Source organism: Cyprinodon tularosa, unplaced genomic scaffold, assembly GCF_016077235.1.
Source record: "Cyprinodon tularosa strain WSP-4 unplaced genomic scaffold, ASM1607723v1 ctg32, whole genome shotgun sequence".
Classification (NCBI taxonomy): domain Eukaryota; kingdom Metazoa; phylum Chordata; class Actinopteri; order Cyprinodontiformes; family Cyprinodontidae; genus Cyprinodon; species Cyprinodon tularosa.
The window spans coordinates 1,090,097-1,111,440 of NW_024039030.1; the positions used below are offsets into that span (position 1 = coordinate 1,090,097).

Below are 21,344 nucleotides of genomic sequence, written 5' to 3' on the forward strand. Positions count from 1 at the left end.
ATGGGCTGCTGTCAGTCAAGACTGCTGGTGAAAGCCACTTTAAGACACAGCAGGCAACCCTGTGGCAAGCTGGGAGGTGGGAAAGAGGGAGAAGACGATGAGAAAAAGTGAAAGAAAGCGTGGTCTGCTGGAAGAACCGCAGTGAACTGGTGAAAGAAAAGTGAAATGGCGTGCTCAAAGATGACCCTACACATTTTGAGTATGTTTGGCTCAACTTGCTGCTGTGAAGCAGGATTCCGCACCATGACTATAATCAAAAATAGAAATCGATCCACCTTGATATGTGCTTGAGAATGACTGTCGCTATTCAAACCCAGGTTTAAAGCCTTGCAGAGCAGGCTAAAGCCTGCTGATTTTTAATGGGTTACCCTCTCTATAACCACCACTGTTCCCGCAACCTCAGTAAGTCATTATATTCATGCTGATTTGCACAGTTTCTATCTAAGTTATTAAATTACATGCTGCTGCCATTTTGCACATCTCTGTTGTTGCTGCTATTTTCAAATAACCATTACTATAAAAATGTTCATAGCTGTATATTGGTTATTTATTCTCCATATGCACAGTTTTATATTGATAAAATTAACAGTACATCTTCACTAGTATGTTATTCTTATACATTTTCTAGGGTCCACATTTGTGTGAGATTTTTTTTAAATAATCTTTCTGCTGCTGTAAACACCAGAATTTCCCCATTTAGGGAATTTCTATTCCATTCTATTTTTCAGTATTGTAATCACGGGGAGAACCTGTGTGACCCGAGACGCTAGAGGGCGCTGTAGAATATTGGTGGCCTTCATTTATGAGGACGTCTTCCTGCCCGTTCAAGCTTGTGGTTTTGTTTGCTGCCTGTCACTGCAGCGTGTAAACATTCACCCACGGAGCAGAGCTGTGTCCACAGCCTCAGGGTTGACAGGAGCTCACGAATTTAATTAAATTATTAATACACGTGAGCAGGGAGGGTGGGGGGCTGTCCCAGTGGTTTCCGTCACATTAGTACTATTTATATTTAAAGGAGCAGCTGTTCCCCGCTGTCATTGTTAGGAGGACCGAGGCGAAGCAGCTGAAGCGGGGCTCGTCCTACCACCATGGCAGCGGCGACTGTTGCGGAGGCCGAGGCGGCGGCGAGCGACGGAGGAGCGGCTTTTTCCGACGTCCAGGGTAGAGGCTGGGATATTTCCCAGCTCCGAAAATACCCTTTCCCAACCAAGCCCATTCCCCGGCTGTCCTACACGGATCCCAGGGCAGAGATGCTCATAAACAACGAGGTAACTCCGCTGCAGTTAGGTGTATATATATATATAAATAAAAGTGAACCTTTCACCTGACGGCTCAATTTAAAGAAGCATAAACACGGAAATGGAAAGGTACTGATAGTAAAAGTTAATATCTATTATATTTTAGATTGAAGGAAGGGGTTAACAATGTTGACACGGTTCCTATTTAATCTAGAATTATTTTTAATTTCAGTTACAGTAAAAACTTAGGAAGGAATACATTCCGATCGTTTTTATTACTTTTTAAAAACACCATTTGAATGACTTTCTTTATGGTTTTTAGGATTTGCCTTATGTTACGTTGGATATTTATATATCCTTTGCTTTAAACAGGATATTTGACTCACTGTTTTAATATAAAGCAGTTTAGGTCAAGTATTTATAGGGTACTTTAACGTTAAATTTGCTTTATAATACTATACAATGTATAAAAACACTAATTATTACAGACCTGATCTGTGCATTAGACTGATCCCCAGACTGGAAATTACTTTACAGATTAAATCTATGCATGATAAATGAAAAAAATAAAATTTAACTTAAAATATAAACTATATATTTGATGTTCCTGCTACTATTATGTCTGTGTGTGATTGGCTTAAAAATACACAAATTGGTAATTGGGACCACACGTCTTGTATTGTGGGTCATGAGCTTAAAAGTCTAGGAACAGTTGGTGGAAGATATTTTAATACTGATATGACAAATATAGTCATATATAGTCATCTGAGCTGGCGTAGATCTGAGCTGGCGTAGATCTGAGGTGGCGTAGATCTAAGTTGATGTAGATCTGAGTTGGGACATTTCTGATTTAGGGAACAAACAGATGATGACACGAATTCAGTGCAAAGAAGCTGAGGTAGATATTTTTCACTGTGCTATTTTTCACTCTTGTTATTTCCATTATCTGTCTTGAGAATGGGGGAATTTATAAAATGCATATAGACCTCCATTAAGGTGAATGTAAATCATTTAAAAGTAAGGCAAATTAGCTTTTTTTTTTATGTTATCCAGGCAAAACGAAAGCTTTTTAAGGATCTAGGTCGACTAAATCCAGAGTATTAATTACACATCAGTTGGTTGAATGCACCTGTTGACTCTATCGTGGGGCAGCATTGATGTAAATCAGAAGATCTGAATAGATTTTCACCCTTTTATTTGAACCAAATAAGCCAAAATTGTCACATATAAGGAGTTAAATTCTTTCTTCATCTACAATTCATGTTTAAATGATCACACTAAAACAGATGTTCTGTAGTAATATGTTTAAACAAAATGTAGAGAATGATGCAGTTACTGGCACTGCTACCCGGTATATAATTTATTGAAAAATGTGTCCTAATTTTATGTGATTAATTAGATATTTTATATATACCACTCAGAATTTATTTAAATATACACTTAAATAAGATTAGACAATAAACAACCGATTTTCTACTGTTAGATTTTATGTAGAGTATTTCATACAATATCTGCTTGGCAAAGCCCATTAAATATGTGGGTCAACCTGCAGTTCTCTGCTCTACTGTTTTAAACCCCCGCTCTGTTAACAGTTGGGAAATTTCAAATCATGGATTTGTGTGTCTAGAAAGATTTACAAACAGCTGAATACGTTTATTTTTGTATGTGAGGGAAGCACATAGTGCCATCCTTTTAGACAGCTGACAAGCAGTGCTCATCAAAAGATAAGAGCACTGTAACAGCGATGGTTTAAACTATTGATTGATGAGTCCTTGATCAGCAAGTATGAGGTCCTTAGCTCTTATGCAGACTTTAAACTGAAGTATAAACAGTGCTTAAAGATATAAAAGCATCACTTAAAAATTCGACCAACTACTTTAATTGATCTTGTTGGCGCTGCTTGCAATAGCGGTTAATTTTTTTTTTTTTTTTTTATAGTCGACTAATTGTAAAATTTTTAAGGTCAGAAAATAAATTTTTTTAATTTTTCATTAACTCTTCTTTTTGTTTGGCATCTGATTTTACATACCGTAAGCACTTTATCTGGCAGTGTGTCTATTCAGGACCGACAACATTATGCCTTTGTTTACATTTGGTTTTGGAGTTTTTATTATTCATGTCTGTGTAGTTGTTTTCATTTCAGGTTAATCAGCTTTAAATTAACATCTTTTATTTTGTTTTCATGTAACAGGATAGTACGTCTTTATTCAATAGCACATTCTCTGCTAGGGCATTGTTCTCTTAAAATGGTATGTTTTACTTAAATAAATGCTGCTGACCATGTTTCAGTTCCCAAAAACATCCCCACTTCCCTGGCCTTCCATGAGCTGTTTGCTTTTTGCAAAGGGTGACGTATTGCTTAATATTTCATCTTTTGTGTAACAAATACAGACTGAATTGCATTTTGTTAACAAGTAAATCAAATTTTGCAGTACTGCACTAGAATGAGTTCCACCTTGACATTTTAATAAACATTAAGTGGGACAGCACATAAGAAATCACATATTAATGCGTACACTGCCTGCAACACCTCAAGGTTAACATGTCCAGATTGCGGTTAGTTGGGTTATTTTCCCTCCTCATGTCAGTACTCAGACCATACATGGCATCTTGTATCAAAATGGTCTGCATGCCTGTCATCTCAAGATGAAGCATTTTAAGATGATGCATAAGGAGGCAGTTTCCTAAAGACAAGCAGACTAAGGACCTGGATTACTGGAACCAGGTCCTCTGGTCTGATGAGAGCGAGATATTTGGCTCAGATGGTCCATAACTACTGGGTGACCAGATGAGGAGTAAAAAGACTAGTATGGTTTACTAAAGTCAAGCATGTTGGTGGAAAAGTCATGGTTTGGTGCTGCATAAGTGCCAATGGCAGTGCGGAGCCATAATTTTATTGAGCGAACAATGCAGCAATTGGGTCACAGGCTAGTATTTCAGCATGATAAAGACCCCAACGCACCTCCAAGGTGACCATTGCTTTGCTAAAGAAACTAATCAGACCCTGTTCAAGATCTGCAGGACATCCTAAAAACGAAGAAGGAGCACAATATTATGAACATCTACCAGCTAAATTAAGTCGTCATGGAAGAAAGAGGATTTTTGTGGCAACCTTTGGAGCTCTAGTGAACTACATGCCCCGAAATTAAAGCTGTGTTACAAAACACCAAATGTGCAAACTCAATTTTAGATTCATTGCTGTTTGTATCTTATCTTTACACTGACTGCTATATATTAAAACACCTTCATAGTATTCCCATCAGCAACATTTACAGAAATGTGATGTGAGCAAAACATCTGTACTGACTCAAAATCATCCAGGTTTCCTTTTCCTATGCTTTCCTGCTTTTTATGGATCTGCACTGCGATGTTAATCTCCTGAGAACTGTTATACAAGAATAGCATTAATCACTGCGTAAAAGTGAACTCCTCCTTTCTAAATGACCTTCAGAAAATGGCACAAGAGATGCTAAAGCAATCTGAGCTACTGAGGAGCTCTTCCTGTGTACTTCTGTTGCTGTGCGGTGTTTAAAAGCCACCCTTAAATCCGTCTTGTGATAAATGAAGTTGTAGTTTTTTTTTAGATTTTTATATGTTTGAAAGAATAGTTGTATTATGATAATAGCTGTTAGGTTTAAAGGATAAATTTTAAGGCTAAAAGCTGAGTATTCTTACCACATATCTTCATTTATTAATTTTATAGGTCGATTATGTTCATTTTTAATTAAAAGAAGGTCAAGATTGATTATCAGCTTTGTATATATATGTACACCTGTTGTAGCAAACAGAAATTTACATCAGGTTAAATAAAATAATCTTCTCTCTCTGCAATATTTATCTGCCTTAACGGCACTGATCTGTAACATTATTCAGACTTTTATCGCCTTTGCTAATAATAGAAAAATGAACGCAGACCAGCTGGTGTAAATGTTCCTCTAACGGGTTTCGCAGCAGCAGATTTTCAGCGTCCTCCGGTGAAAGTGAAACCGAGCCGCTGCAGGCGGCCGGGCCGCGGGAGCGCGCACCACGGGCTACGTTCATTTAGTCACGTAGACCCTGGAGCGCATGCACGCGAAGCACGCGCACCTAAATCGCAAAATGTAATTTTGGAAATATATGAACTGCAGTTATATTTGGTTATTTTATAGTTTGCAAACTAATGCAGATGCAAAACATTGAACGGCAATTTAATAGTTAAATTATTTAAAATAGATTACATTTATTTTAATAGGATATGACAAAAACCTCCAGATGCAAAAGGTTTTTGTGATAAGGCTTTTTGCATTTTAAGTTTTTGCAATTCATCAAAATAAATTGACTAACTCTAATATAAAGTGTTTTGCATGACAATTTTTGTTTTCTCTTGCTGCTGTATTATTTACAACCGTGGTCTAGTTAGCTACATTTGTGAGTGAAAATTTTCAACTTTAGAGAACTTTTATTTTAAGAACTTTTAAGATTGGAGGTTTTGAAGGCATTAATGTTCTAAGTTTTATTTGAAATATTTAAAAAGTAGATAAAAAAAATCTAATTAAGATGCTTAGGCCTATATACATTTGAATAATAGTGATGGTACTTCTATTTTTCTCTATTGTGAATTACTACGCTTTAAACCTGAATACCAGATTCCCCCCCCCCCCCCCAGTTTATCATGGAAGTCAGCTATTTATGCTCATATTTATCTTATTATGCAAGTTTTTTATTTTATTTTATTTATTTATTTATTTTTTTTTTTAGAAAGAATGTACAATTTTACTCGTTTTGAAATAAATAAAATCCCTTTAAATTTAAAGTAGCTACACAGTTTAATTAAAATAGTTAATTAAACCCAAAGATAAATTGGATATTGCAACATCATTATTGGGGGAAAAATAAAAATCAATAGACGGTTTTTATTTTTTTATGGACAGTTTAGGAAATATCTGGAATTGCTAGCAGCAATTGGCCATATATTTTCTTTAATTGGACTGTGCAACTAATAACCAAATCACAAATTAAGCAATTGGAGAAGAAATTGCAGCACTAACTGATAGCTGGCTGCATGATAACTTTATTCTTAAAAAGTTATTTTTATTTTTTTCCCTCACTACGTTGTTTTATTACATACATTTTTGACATCAATACTTGTCATAGGTGCAAAATACAATAGCTATTAAAATGAATTGTACAAGATACAATCACATTTTTAAAGTGCAATTATCTGATAGGGTTAGATGCAGCCTTCAAATGATTTACAGTAAGCAAGTTTATTTACTATTAACAGTTGCTGCTTCAGTTTTTTTTTTATATTGCAGAAGCATAAAAAGTAGGGCTGGGTTTTTTCGCCAAAGTCCTGAATCAATTCGATTTTGATTCATACAGTTCTAAATCGATTAATTTCGATTCGATCTGTTTTTACAATAAAGAAAGTGGTTGAACTGTGTTTCAAAATACTCATGTATTTTGTTTTTTTCTGTCACATTAAACACAAAGTGCAAACTTGTAAATCAGACAGTTTAAACTTGAGATGTGAACAAAACTGTCTCATAAGTGCAAACTTGTTTGTGAAAAGCCAAAAAGGGAAGCCTCACTCGAGCAAGCAGACGTGACACGGCGGGGACACAGCAGACATGCAGGAACTGCATTATCTTCACTGCACAAACCATATTTGCAGCGTTGTCTGTAACAACTACAGGGTGTTTGCCGGTCAGCCCCCATTTGTTAATGTATTCAGTCAACCTATTGGGAATATTTGCAGCTGTCTGGCTTGAAGTCATCTTGAGTGCATCTTTCCTGCTTATTTGAATGTGAACTTCACGTGGGTCACTAAACGAATCAATCTCATTCCCTAGACATCGATTTAGCAAAAATGTAAAGGAATCGATTCAAAATGGATTAAATCGATTTCTTTACCTAGCCCTAATAAAAAGTGTAACTGAAAATTAAAATTTAGATTTGAACTGCTGCTTGTCCTATGGTTGCAAAGTACTGATAGCAGGAGCATAATTTAAATGTTGTTCATCCCAGTGTATTTTACTCATTGTTGATGGAAAAATGTCTGTTACCACCTAGATGTCAAGACTTATTGGACATCTGCAAGACTTCCCCTTTTTAAATGGATGAAAGCAGCTTTTGTGATGTTAAGTTTAGCCACTTCCCCTCTGTGCCTCATAATCTCAGCTTGTGTTCTTTTGTGGGGCTAGTTTTTTTGGTTCATATCTGTTATTGATATTATTCATGATTATATATTATTTTATAAACGCATAGTCTATCATATAGATTGTGTTCCTTCTAAGGTGGTTTTCTAAGGATTAGATGGTACAAAAAAAGCCTTCTATACGTCAGAATTAACTAATGAAATCAAGGGAAACTGCTTTAAGTTGTCCGTATTTAGTTCCTACTTCCACTTAAGTGTGCAGACAGAATGCATCTTGTTTTGACATTTCATTAAAGTATTCCTAATCTTCTTCCAGGAACCGGTGGTTTTGACAGACACAAACCTCGTATATCCAGCTCTGAAATGGGATATCCCATACCTCCAGGAGAACATTGGAAATGGAGACTTCTCTGTTTACATTTCGGAAAACCACAAATTCCTTTACTATGATGAGAAGAAAATGTGCATCTTTACAGACTTTGTTCCCAAATCCCGTCGAGTGGAAATGAAATTCTCAGAGTTTGTGGATAGCATGCATAAAAGAGAAGAGGAAGGAGGAGATGAGAGGTAAATGATTTGTGCATTTTTAACCTCTGGCAGCTAAATGTTACAGAAAAGACATGCCTTTGATACAGAGCCAGTGAATAAGCAGTTATATACATGAGAGGCTTATTCCTTTGACCTGATGGATCTGGTTGCTCTTACTATACTAAGATTAACTTGCCAACCCTTACAGTTGATGTTTTCGTTGGGTTTCCAGCTTCTGCCTCATTCAGTTCAACATTAAACTCCACTGTAAACAAGGCCATTTTCTATTTTGCAACACTTAATATTAGCCGGACTAGGGAATGTTTTCAGCCCTCTGCTTGTGAAATGGCATGACTCATAATTAAAGCACGTCTCTTTCCTTATGTGTTTCAAGAGTCTATTTGCAGCAAACACTAAATGACACAGTAGGAAAGAAGATTGTTGTTGATTTTCTTGGTTTCAATTGGAACTGGATCAACAAACAGCAAGCCAAAAGAAACTGGGGAGCACTGACGTCCAACCTGCTGCTTGTTGGCATGGAGGGTGAGCTTCTCATTTATCTTCTGTAATGCAGTTTCCATAACCCTTACTGGCAAATGGAGTTCACCTGTGTGTGGAAACATACCTGTTCTATTAACTTCAGAGAGGCTTTCAAAGGAAACAGTAGTATATTTCAGAATGTTGAGCATCATATATGTTTTTATACTTCACAGGCAATGTGACACCAGCACATTATGACGAGCAGCAGAACTTCTTTGCACAGATAAAAGGCCACAAGAGATGCATCCTCTTCCCTCCAGACCAGTTTGAGTGTCTCTATCCCTACCCAGTCCATCACCCCTGTGACAGACAGAGCCAAGTAACTTTTGCTGTTCTCCAGATTTAAAAGTGGCTCATTAAACTTAAGGACATACTTTCATATTTTTCAACAACTTCTGCCTTTTTAGGTTGATTTTGATAACCCTAACTATGAGAAGTTTCCAAATTTTAAGAATACTGTTGGGTATGAAGCTGTTGTGGGACCTGGAGATGTTCTCTACATCCCTATGTATTGGTAAGACATGCTTTTGATCTTCCTATTTTCGGCATTTAACCACCAAACTGTGTGAGTTTAAATTGTGCTGAACGAGATCTTAACTCAGTTTATCTTCTTGCATTATAAACGGAAAATTTGTTCTGGATAAAAATAGATAGAAATGTTAACTGAAACTGTATCACAGAAGGTGGAAGCCATATATCAGCCCTGCAGGCAGACAGCTGAGCTCAGGAAGAACAAGCTAACCTCTGCGACTTCTCATCTTGTTTTAGTTTAAGAAAGCCAGATGTTCAGTAAGCCTAAGTTAATGAGACTATTCAATTTTCTTGTTGTTTTTTACATAAAGTTATGAGAATGTGTTGAGACTGAGTATAGAAATTGTCCATACTACCTTCACAGTTAAATGCCTGCTTACTTTTTGGCAGGACACTGGAATCACCATTCAGTTCTAAAATGATTTAAGCTTGAATTTCAATTTCTGTCAGTCACATGGTTCACAAACTCAAAAAAAAAATATATATTTTTGTATTTCTTAATGGTAGCTTTAATTACTTACAATTATTCTTTAGCATTCTTCAAATGTATACATTCAGTTTTCCCGAGATTAAAAGTGAAAGATTATATAAAATGACAACAAGCACATGATTTGCTCTAAAAATGATAGATTTAATTCTATTTAAGCTTTTTTTCCTCATTATTTTCTAACTGCATATTAAAAAAAATCTTTCTCTTGATTTCATCTTCAAATAAAAACAAGCTATCAGAAGAAAAAACATGTTTTTTTATGATTTCTTTCAGTCATTTTTGTCTTGTTTTAAAGGTGGCATCACATCGAGTCATTGTTGAATGGTGGAGTGACCATCACTGTTAACTTCTGGTACAAAGTACGCATGTTCAAGTCGAAAGCTGTTTTGAATAAAAGAAAGTGTGATTCTCAATACATTTTTTAACCATTTTGTCTAATTGTGTTTTTTTAGGGAGCTCCTACGCCCAAGAAGATAGAATACCCTCTGCGAGCTCATCAGAAGGTTGCTATCATGAGGAATATAGAGAAGATGCTTGGAGAAGCACTTGGAGATCCACATGAGGTAAATAAAAAATATATACACATACATTTGTTTGCTGCTATTACTGTTGCAAACGAAGCGCAGTGTAAACACTATCATCTGAATAATGTTTGCACTTGAATGTCACATTGCCTGTTTCTAGAGTAGTTAAAAATGATCTATATTTAGGTCAATGTTAAAATAAAATCCCTCCAGGATACAGACCCTCCCAACAACCCAGTTACTGTGAATATTAATGGATAGCTTGATTTTTCCACCAACAGAAGATGAACATTTAGGGCAGAGTGCTGCATTATTTGCGATTTTATGAAACAGTAAACTCCTCTTTCTTCTCTGTAGGTTGGGCCTTTACTAAAAACGATGATCAAAGGGAGATATGACCAGTGTTTCAGTTAGAGCTCCAAGCCGCTGAACGGACTGCTCCACAAACTGTTTGCATGTGAAGCGTGTGTGTCTTCAGTACGCTTTCTGTCGTCGGAGCTAAGCAGCAGTGCATGGCAGCAATCAGCCAACATGAAACCATTCTGCTTCTGTCTCAGAATGCCACTGTCATAATAAGGGTACGGAGTCAGGAAATGAATTACACCACTGGGATTTTAACCAACTCTTAAGAGGATTATTTTCTTTCCCTTTTTGCCCCCCCTTGGAGTGAAGACTTCCACACATATTTCCCTGAATCAGTGTTTCCTTAAGTCTTACAAGTTCCGCTTTGGCCTTAAATTTTGATATTTGTACCTTTGAGGAAGCCTCTGTGTTTTAGATGAGTAAACATTGCTTATATAGGTGACATAAAGAGATTTCATATCTTAAGGGATGAATTTTGAAATCCCAATATTACATTCGTTTTCACAGAAAAAACTGTTCTTTAGAATAACTTTATCTGCATTATGTCAGTTCATACTAATCTGCATTCATTTATCAACAAGACTCACCATAATTTAGAAAGAATATAAAAATCACTCAGTTATTAGATGATAAAGGTATGAGTTGAGTATAGCTAAGGGTATTAATTTAAAAAAGGCTTTTGTTTGTATTTATATATAAGATTTTGTTGAATTTGCAGCCAAACTATAAAAGACGGAGCTTTGCATATAAATGTGACTAGCTGGAAATCTAACAAAACTACGATAAGTTTAATGGAACAAATGATAAATATTAAATGCCACCAGTTGATGAGCTAATAAGATCATCTACTGCTTTGTCGTTGTGCAGCTTACAGCACCATCTAGTGGTCAAGTTTTGGAAAAGCTTGTTTAGCTTGTCTTTTCCATTTTCTTTTTCCTATTAGAAATAAAATAGTTAAGCAACACAAACACAACTTGTTTTAAAAGAGCTCCATTACAGGCACTTTAAACTTATCAATAATCAGACATGCATTTATTTGGACTTTTCTTACATCCGGCATAAACACTTAACACCCTGAAAAATACACCAAGCCTGCCAGCTGGAGACTAAATTTCCCTCTAAGGCCTCTTAGACATCTGATTTTGTTTATACCTTTCTTTAAACCTTTTCCAGAAGTTTTTGCATATTGCAGATTAGTTTGAGACAGAAAAAGCAGAATAATATGTGGTTTGCCAAACACACTATTTTCTCACCATGCAAACTTCAGAAAGTCAGTCCCAGCAGATTTTCATCTTGTTAAATAGTGTTTATATATATTTCTTTATTAATTGCACTCTATTCAATGAGTTTTAATTTATCTGTTAGAAAAAAATACATCAAAGTGTTTCAATTTCTAGATGAATTGTTTACTGTGTATTTGCCTGATAGGATACATGACAACAAAGGAAGTTGAGTTGAAACTTTTCTATATTATGGTGAATGTGTTTGCTTTCACTCTGGAATTAAAAAGCTTTAAATCTGAAAGTGTTTCATTAATGCTGTTTGGAATACGGAGTCTTCTGCTGTTCTGGTGAAACATTTATTGAGAAAGTTTATTTGCAGACGGGCATGAAAGATCAAACATCTCCAGGCTTCCTTCATAATGTTCTGGACTCCTAAATTGTTAAACTTTGTTTTAATAGAACAGTCTGATACTGATAGTCCGACACCGAATAAAGTATCTGGATTTACCTCAACCATTTAAAAAAAAATGTATCCCAGACTTGTAGTCTTTAAAGCAGGTAGTACAATATTTGGTTAAAAGTACACAATTAGTGATGTGTGTTGATTTTCGTATCCTGTGTGAGGTAATCGTTAGAAGAGGAGGTAAAATTGTCCTTTGAACATTGGAACAGCAAGTCCAGAGCACAAATACTAATGGATAACCTTTTAAATTAACTGGTAAACTATAAGAAAGCATCTCGATTTAATGTAAAACTGGATTTATTTATCTTTAATTGACTTGTCATTTAGAACATTGAAAGAGGAAAAAAAAAGCCAAGATAATACTAAAATTTCTAAACCCAATTTTTTCTTTAAAAATAATTAAAAAGCAATCTTACTTCTAAAGATTGCCTAGGATGTTGAAAATAAGTGGACATGCAAAGTAAAATGTTTCACTCGGATTTATCTGAATAATTTCTTTTAGATCTTAAACAGGAAGCCCATGGTTGTCTACAAAAGTTAGGTTTACTATCAATTGTTTATCAGAAGCTATGATGAAGATAAAAATATTAACAGTTTCAGAAAGGTCTGCTCCTTGATCTACAGTAACACCACTGCATGATAAATATAACATCACATCATCTTAACATCCAGTTCTATTTTACAGTCAGGGGAATAACAGATCATAGGATTCAAAGAGCTGCACGTTACATCAAACAGAGGAGCAATATAAATAGTTAATCCTGGGAGAAGAAGAAACAGATCAGCTTATTTGTCCTAAATAAACAACTCAAAAGAATAAAGGAGTTCACTCATTTTACAATAGTTGCAAGTGGGGCAAAAATTCACACACAAACACAACTGAGACAAGAGCCACAGTAGTTTTAGGTTTCCCTGAAAAAAACACACCTTTCATCTTTATAAACACAATCCAACTTTCAGAAGTTGCACAGAATGCTAAATAAAACAATGATTTGCAAACCTGTTGAATCAGTGTTAATATACATTTTATGTGTTGAGAGCAATGGGTCAAACCACTGCTGTTTTAATTACGTTATTCAGATTTTACTTTGTATTTCAGCTGTAACAGGCCTTGTTTGTCAGTGCAACATATTTTACAATAACCTAAATGTCTTAACATTTCCATATCTTCTTTGTATGTTTTTGCTTCTAGAGGTTTAAAATGTTATATCTGCAACAATTCAGTATATCCACCAATAGTAGGGACTTCTAAGTCAATGAATCATACTTTCTGACCCACGTCATCAGCTTTGAAGATTTACTGTACACATCTGATAAGAGTTAAACTCAGCCAGGGATGAAACCTCCAACATATAAAGTTGGAAAACATTCCTGCTTATGTTACAGCAATTCATAATATCAATTGATTATCAAAATAAGCAGGTAATGAAATAATGGTTTACTTGATTATGCAGAGTTGAAAACATTCCATTTGGTAAAAACAACCACCCCAAAAACAGAGAAGCCAAACAACTAATACATTTTACCTTAAGGTGAATATCCTTTGTAAGATGCTCTGTCAAATTCTATTAAATAACTATGAAGCATATTAATTACCTACCTATTATTAATCAATTAATCAAAGAAAGGCACAAATCCAGCAATTATGAAAAGAGGCATTACATAAAGTTTTTTATCAAGTATTTATTTGTTGTATCCAGTGTGACCATTAAAACAATTCTTCCATAATCATCTCCTACAATAACTTCCTCAATCTCAGATAGTATCTAAGCATTTTTTTTTTAAATACCATAATTAACACTGTTTAAAAGGTGGGAAGAATCCTCTCCTCAGGACCCTTCCAAAAAATGTATGTTTTTAAATACCAATTCAACAATATTGTAAAATTCAATTAATACAAAGGAAAATGTTTAAAGAATATTATTATATCAAGTGCTTGATTAGAACATAACTCATTGGAGGATTTCCTCCTCTAAAGCTCTGAGATTTAGTTTGGTGTTCTTCTGATGATAAGTGAACAAACTCGCGGTAAGATGTTCATAAATCCATGATCGGCAGACTACATTATCCCAGAGAGAATGCGAGTAATTAAGTACATTTTTCAGACTTGTTATAAGGGGGTACGGTATCCCAACTTTTCCTCATGGTTTGTATAATGTATAGCTTTTGTTTGGTTTTAGTACAACAGAGGCTATTTTTTATCCAGCTTCAATAAATTACCGTTTCCTGATAAACACAACATTAAGACATCACTATTTGAACATTATGTTGAAGAGAACTGAAAAATGAATAGCCTGTCCTGCTTTCTCAACTGTTTATCCTCATCTAAACTGAGAGGTTTTTCAAATTAAAGGCATGAACATACATCATACAGTAACAGATATACTGTATTTTATCTCTATTGCCATTTCAAATTTAATGAAGAGGTCAAGCTAGGTTTGCAAATCATTGCTTTCAAAAACTAATACAGGCAGCTAACATTTTGGTAACACCGCTGCAAAGTATTTAAGGATTTGCCGACATAATTATTTACATATCAAAAATAAATGATCTGGGCTTCAAGATAAAACTCATCAGGTTTGCAATTTACAGAAGAATTGAAGGAAACCAAAAACCACATGTTCCAATACATAAGACGGTGTTGTAGTTTGTTCACTTCTAGAAAAAGAAATGTATTTGCTTTTCAGCAAATGTTTACATTAATTTAGCTTTTTCAGTAAACATGATGGATGAAAATTAGACTTATTTTGTCAGGGCGAAGCCAAATCTGTTATTTGTCCAAGTGGCTCAGTAGAGAATAACAAATATACAGTTTTTCCCCAATCAGTAATAAAGACACATACTAAGACTCCTTTCTTTTTAGACATTTGCCTTCACCCTGGATCAGTGCAATAACTTACAAATCTGTGAATCTGTCAGATAAAATACAGTTTTGGAGTGTAGCAAAAACACAACATACATAATTAAAGGCTTAAGCAAAATTCTATAATAAACCATGATGAAATATATGGGGGATGGGGAAAGACACTAAGACCTCTAATGTCCTAAATTAACTTCGGCAGCACCACTTATTCACAAACATAGAAATGCTCACTAGGAAATATCATGGATCAATAATTCCTGCCCGAAAAGAGCTGTCAGTGCAACATCAGACCTGCTGAGGTGGCCAAAAATAAATCTGATTGGCTGTCTGTCACACAAAAAAACAAAACAAAAAACAACTTACAACAGCTTGATGAAAAAAAGTTTGAAAAGCATCAGCGACGCAGCTAAAATACCAAGATATTTTTTCAAGGCCTGATGGTTAGAAATGTTTAAAATAAGCCACTCCCACACTGAAAAGACAAAATGCTTTCTACTACTTGGGGAGAAAAAAAAAATTACACCAAGTTCCGTTTTAATGAGCTGGATAAAGGAGTAGTGTAAACAATGCTGTTACTAGCTGCAGGAGCTCATCATCAATGAAAGCGGTACTTTCGGGCCGGCTTCAGGTGGACGTAGGTCTTCTTCATTTCGTCATCCTCGTTTTTCTTCACAAGCTGGTATCTCTCACCTTTTGTTGTAACCACCTGGTTACCATGGTAGCGAACAAGCTTTTTTGGAGCCTGATTAAGAGAGACAAAAAGTGTTACTGAAAAGAAAAAAAAACTTTCTGAAGATGAAATCTGCTCAGAATCATACATCTTTGGGGGCGACGGGCCGATGTGTTTTGTTATCTTCCTCACTGTCCACCAGCATGTATCTGCACAGATAGAGATTGAACATTAACTTGAGAGGATATTTCTGTTTACAGCCATGATATTAACCATTTGACTTACTTCTCAAGGATACTCTCTTTAAGTTTCTGGTCCGCAAGAGAGGAAATGCTCTTCCCTTGGTTTACCTGAGACAGCAGAATGAGATCAACTCAGCTGTTTACTAAGGCATGTAGAAGTATTCTTTATTATGCAACAACTACAAACTTTACTGCATTTATTGGGATTTTATGTTACAGACCAGCAAAAATACAGCATCGTTTATGAGTCAAAACGTGTTCAAATAATTTTCAAATTTGAATTGAACCAATTTTAGTTTAAAGGTATAGTGAGGGATTTTTGAAAAGAACCGCCCTTTGCACTTAAAAAAATATATAAAAAATGCACATGCACAACCCTGTACCTGCTCCCGAGAGGGAGCATCTATTAAACGTGTACGAGAGCATGCATGAGCCCATTTCTCCTCGTGCACGCTCTGCTTAAAAGTTTCCTTTTGCATCGCTCATACAAACTTACTTTCCAAAAGATTTGCAATTTTTCCACTATGTCAGACTCACCACCAGTAAGTGAAAATGGGGATGTGCAAGTAGGATGGTATTACGTAAACATATCACCAGAATATTTGACAATTAAGAGGACCACTTATTTAGATGATTCACCCAGAAATAGAACATCCGCAACTACACCTTTAACAGTCCCAAAGTAGATGCATAAATCCAGATCAATGAACTGCTTTCAGAAATCAGCCAACTAGTAAAGACCATCGTATCAGTTATTTCAAACTAAGTATAAATGCAAGTTTTGTGATTATGAACACACCATGGCATGGTACCATGCTAATGGGAGGCTTTTCTCCTGCAGGGACAAAGAAACCTGTTGATAAAAGGGACACAGTGCAGCACTAAAAAAAAACCTGTTAGCGATTTCCAAACACTTGAAAAAAGGGACACATAACTCCATCCAGGAAAACAACACTAAGTGCAAAGTAAGAGCTAACACTGAAAGGCTTAGATCAAATCACACCCATGTGTTAGAAAGAAATAGCTTAAGTTCAGAGCAGAGAAACTGTAGCGATGATGATTTACCACAGACACGCCTTGATTTCCCCCACTGTGGGATGATAAAGGATATTTCTGTTCTAACTTGAACCTCTTCATAAAGAAGAATGTGGAAAAACCCTTCAAGCTGTAAAATTGATAAACAGGGGTTCATAACGTTTGCAGGTTGCAGGGGTAACTTAAAAATGGTGGAGAGCCCTTAAGATAAAGCGCAAAGTTTTTTCATCATGGAGACTTACATTAAGAGGAGTAGGGCTGAGCTGCACATCCCCTTCTATGATAAGTCGAACCGCCTCCTCCATGTCTCCTTTAGCAATGGAAAGGGCACTGCGAGCTTCTGACAAACTGCACTTTGGAAACATCTCCAGCAGGTGCTGCTCTTGGATCTCCCACTCAGACACGGACAGCTGAAGAACACCATATTTATAGTTTTAATTATTAATTCTAAAGCTTGAGGTGGAAAGTAAAACTGCTGATGCGTGTTGTTGTCATCACCTTGGCTGTAGCGCCCTCTGTCTGTGTTTTAAGGCACTGAGGTTCTTGCCCTGGCGCTGGTTGACTGGCCAGGGTAGTAAGTTTCAAAGAAAGCTGTTCTGTCCCTGTCTTAGGCACGCTGTTTTCTTTGTCAGCTGAAAAGCAACAAAAGATAATCAACATTTAGTTTGTAACGCAGGCTGGTAAAGGAAAGCTTAAAAACAATATAATCAAACACTCACCCGATGTCCGAGCAGTGGCCAGCTTTGAAGCCAGACTGAACATCATTTCATAAACTTTGACACTAAAGAAAAAATCAAAACCATTATTTAAAAATCTCTATTTGTCTTGCTTTTATATAACCAACCAAGAGACAACATGTGGCTGTGTTACCTGTCAATTTCAGCAAACCCAGGTATGTAAGCTTCCAGCATTTCTCCAAAGACCTCCACATCAAAGTTCTCCTCAACGCTCTGCTGGGAGCCCAGATCCTCAAGGACTCCAGTGATGTACGACAGAAGAACATCATCTAGCGTGCTGCATTTGGGGGGATAAAATCACCATAACTTCACAATGTTTCTACCATTAGTTTGCTTGAAAAGAAGACAAATATAAACCTTTCCATCCAATGGAAGAAAGTGTAAACATTTTGACCTAATCTCAGAGGCTTTGTGAAATCTATAATGTACAGTCTACTTTATTCTGTAGCCGTGAATGGATTTAGATGAGCTCCTAGAGTAAATCAAAATGTGTCCTGTTCAAGCTGTTCCAATTGTAAGTACATAAACAACGAAAATTTTAAAAAGCAAGATATTCTAGGTTAGCGCAACAAAGCATTAATGTTTTATCACATAGTTTATTACATCATTACAAAAGGTTAACATCAACGGTTATTTTGCAGAATATATTGTGGATTTGATACGAGTTGCATTTAATTCACATGGGCCTGACCCTCTAAGACACAGCCATTACTCATTTGCATAATGAGGCAGAAATGCATACAGAAATGTAAAAACGACAGGCAGAAATAAAGAGGGTAAAAGAAATACAAAGGAAGAATAAACCAGACAAAAATATTCTATCATGCACATAAACACCTTAAAAAAATAAGTAAGAAGTAAATAAAACTGAAGATTATAACAGACAATAAATAAATAAGATAAGTATTACAAATGTGAATAAATAAAGAAGTTAATTAAAATAAAATTAAAATTATACGACTGTATAATTCAATTTCTCACTACATTTATTTGTTTATAGTATTTTGTGGGCAAATAACTGTATTCTTATCATTTATTTCTGTATTTATTTCTAAATATGGCAGAGTTGGTCCGCCATAGAGTTTTCCATCATAAATGATGAAATTAAAAAAAAGGTACTCCAGACTAAAAGTAGTTTTTTAATTACTGAAGCCTGCCAAGTTTTATCTTTGAGGGTAGGAAAAAGTTATCCTAATGTACATTTACATTTTTTTATTTACATGCAATGGGTAAATACTAACATATAAAAATCATTTTCAAAGTATTACATCACAAAACGTTTGAAACCATTATCAGCACAATGTACTGATGCTTTAAATAGCCAATAATATGTTTTTCTAGATGTCATTCAGGCTCAATAACTGAAGTAACCAAAGCTCTATTATAGTTAATCTAGATAAAGATGAACAATTCTGACTTTAAAGGGATTTGAATCATTCTGATCAGGGTCTTACCTTAGGTCTGCATCAGGAATGTAAGTCTGGATAAATTCGTGCAGGGCGCTGTGGATGATTTTGTGGAGGTCCATGTTGTTCTCCTGTTGATGATGATCAGGGTAGCTATTACTGACAGCAGCCAGCGACATTTTTAAATAACCCAAACCAACAGCTGTCGCTCATCTAACAAGGCTACACTCTAGGGCCTAAATATAGATGTTACAAAAAGACGTTACAAAACCCCTTCTTCCGGTAAGCTAAGCATGTTGACACTGATCCTACATCATGAACATGTCGAGCATCAGCTGAGCAACATGACCTTTTTGTGTATTAGCTTTGTTGTGCTATTAGCACATTAAAGAGCTAACGGTTATTACAGCGGCTGAGGGTGATGATAAACCACTAAACGACTCTCAATAAACAACATCAACATATAAACTGTATTAATCTACTAAATGGGATACAAAAAACACCATGTTGATAAAATATTAAATATTATGTAAGAGTCATAGCGGAAAAGGAGCGCCGTTAGCTACCGAAAACAACCAGCTAGCAAGACAATGGACTGTTTCCATAGTAACGGAAACCTGGATTATTTAAACAGAGCGACTAAGATTTACCGCGTTAGAGATTATGGATACATGAAGTTTGCAGTTTCCCCCCCCTGATGTGTGAGAGAGGAGGGTCGGGTTGAACAGTGCAAAGGTTATGCAGGCTCGATCAATCTCCAGTTAGCTCGCACGATTCAAAACGCAGGTGACGTCACTTCCGCTAAGTGTAAACAACCAGGCGTGTCGCGGATAGGCTAAAGGTGGGAAAGAGTCACGAAGCACATGGCTATAAAAAAAAAACCCAAGAAAAAAAAAACAGAACAGAACATAATGATTTCATACTACTAAAAAGAAACACTAAAAACGCAAGAACAGTAAACAGTGTAGTGAAGAGGCAGGCCTATGGTAGAATATGTAAAAAAGATGGGCACTGAAAGATGCATGTTGTAAAGCTTTTGTTTTCAAAGAGAAAAAAAATATATAGTTTTAATTAATAACTAAGCAGAGTACAACAAAAATAAATGTGACTTGAATTAAACACAATATTACTGCAAAGCGACCAAAAAGTGAGACTGCACATGTAAAAATCAAAAGTCACCTTACTTAGAGGAAATGTGAACCAATCGTCTATTGTAAATAAAACTGAGCCTACAATAAATTACTTAATAAGGAATACAAATGTGAAAAGCCAAAATCAAACAATAACAATAAAATAGATGGAAAATACAATTTTATTCAGTTTATTTCTATAGTGCCAATTCACAACACATGCCATCTCAAGGCACTCTACAGCTCACCAGATTATACAGTCAAGTTGATTCAAAGTTTTCTATCTAAGGAAAACCAGTTGATTGCATCAACTCATTGACTGGAGTGCAATTCCTCACACTAAGCATGCTTGTGGTGACAGTGGAGAGGAAAAACTCCCTTTTAACAGGAAGAAACCTGCAGAACCAGGCTCAGTGTGAGTGGCCATCTGCCAAGGCTGACTGGGGTTCAAGGAGACAGAAGCAGAGATACAAAAAGCAGCTGTAAAAGGCGGCCCCATCCAGGAAACACACAGCCAGGCAGACGAGCTCTGAGCCAACTCCAATGTCAGAGGATGAAGAGAGCACATCCAGCCAGACACAGTCAGAGAAACAGAACTACACTGGAAAACAGGCCAATCTCCAACATCTATAAACAAGGGTGTTGATGGCAAAATTATTGGAAAATTATATTTCCCCCTAGCTAATTATTCTGTATTTTTTATACATCTTAATAAATGATCCTCCTTTTCATTTTAATGTGTCATTTTTTTTTATCCTACCTTTGGAGGTATTTTAAGAACATTTTACATTTTGTTGCAGCCTTTTAAAGTTTTTTTTGTAACATTTACTTTTTTGTTATTCATTAGATTTTGCTCTTATTGTGCTTCATCCAGTCCAAATGTTTTTCAATATTGCATTAATTTATAGACATCAATTTTCCTCATAAATTGTTTGCATGGTGAAACAGTTTGTAGCACTGTTGCCTTGCAGCAAGAAGGTTCTAATTGAACATTCCTATGTCTTTCTGCATGGAGTTTGCATGTTCTCTCCGTGCATGTTTGGGTTCTCTCTGGGTATTACAACTTCTTCCCAGAGTCCAAAAACATGACTCTCAGGTTAACTGACATCTCTAAATTGTCCTTGGGTGTGGGTGAGTGCATGGTTGTACGTTTATGTCTGTCTCTGTTTTGCCCTGCAACAGACTGGCATGTCCAGGGTGTACACCGCCTCCCACGCATAGACAT

General features: G+C 35.9%; 2 protein-coding genes across 2 annotated transcripts; one reads left to right on the forward strand and one right to left on the reverse strand.

Annotated features, from left to right (window-relative positions):
* Positions 1–846: 846 nt before the first annotated feature.
* Positions 847–11,252, forward strand: hif1an (hypoxia inducible factor 1 subunit alpha inhibitor). Its single transcript, XM_038292935.1, has 8 exons — positions 847–1,268; positions 7,691–7,941; positions 8,297–8,445; positions 8,616–8,761; positions 8,850–8,956; positions 9,759–9,822; positions 9,916–10,026; positions 10,345–11,252. The coding sequence occupies exons 1-8, from the start codon at positions 1,089–1,091 to the stop codon at positions 10,399–10,401; spliced, it is 1,065 nt and encodes a 354-aa protein (XP_038148863.1). The 5' UTR covers positions 847–1,088; the 3' UTR covers positions 10,402–11,252.
* A 661-nt stretch (positions 11,253–11,913) lies between these two features.
* On the reverse strand, positions 11,914–19,798 carry cuedc2 (CUE domain containing 2). Its single transcript, XM_038292936.1, has 9 exons — positions 19,640–19,798; positions 19,038–19,120; positions 17,717–17,860; positions 17,566–17,627; positions 17,345–17,478; positions 17,089–17,256; positions 15,855–15,919; positions 15,718–15,778; positions 11,914–15,641 (listed from the first exon to the last, which is right to left on the reverse strand). Exons 2-9 carry the CDS (start codon positions 19,109–19,111, stop codon positions 15,495–15,497), a joined length of 855 nt encoding a protein of 284 aa, XP_038148864.1. The 5' UTR covers positions 19,112–19,120; positions 19,640–19,798; the 3' UTR covers positions 11,914–15,494.
* Positions 19,799–21,344: the final 1,546 nt, after the last annotated feature.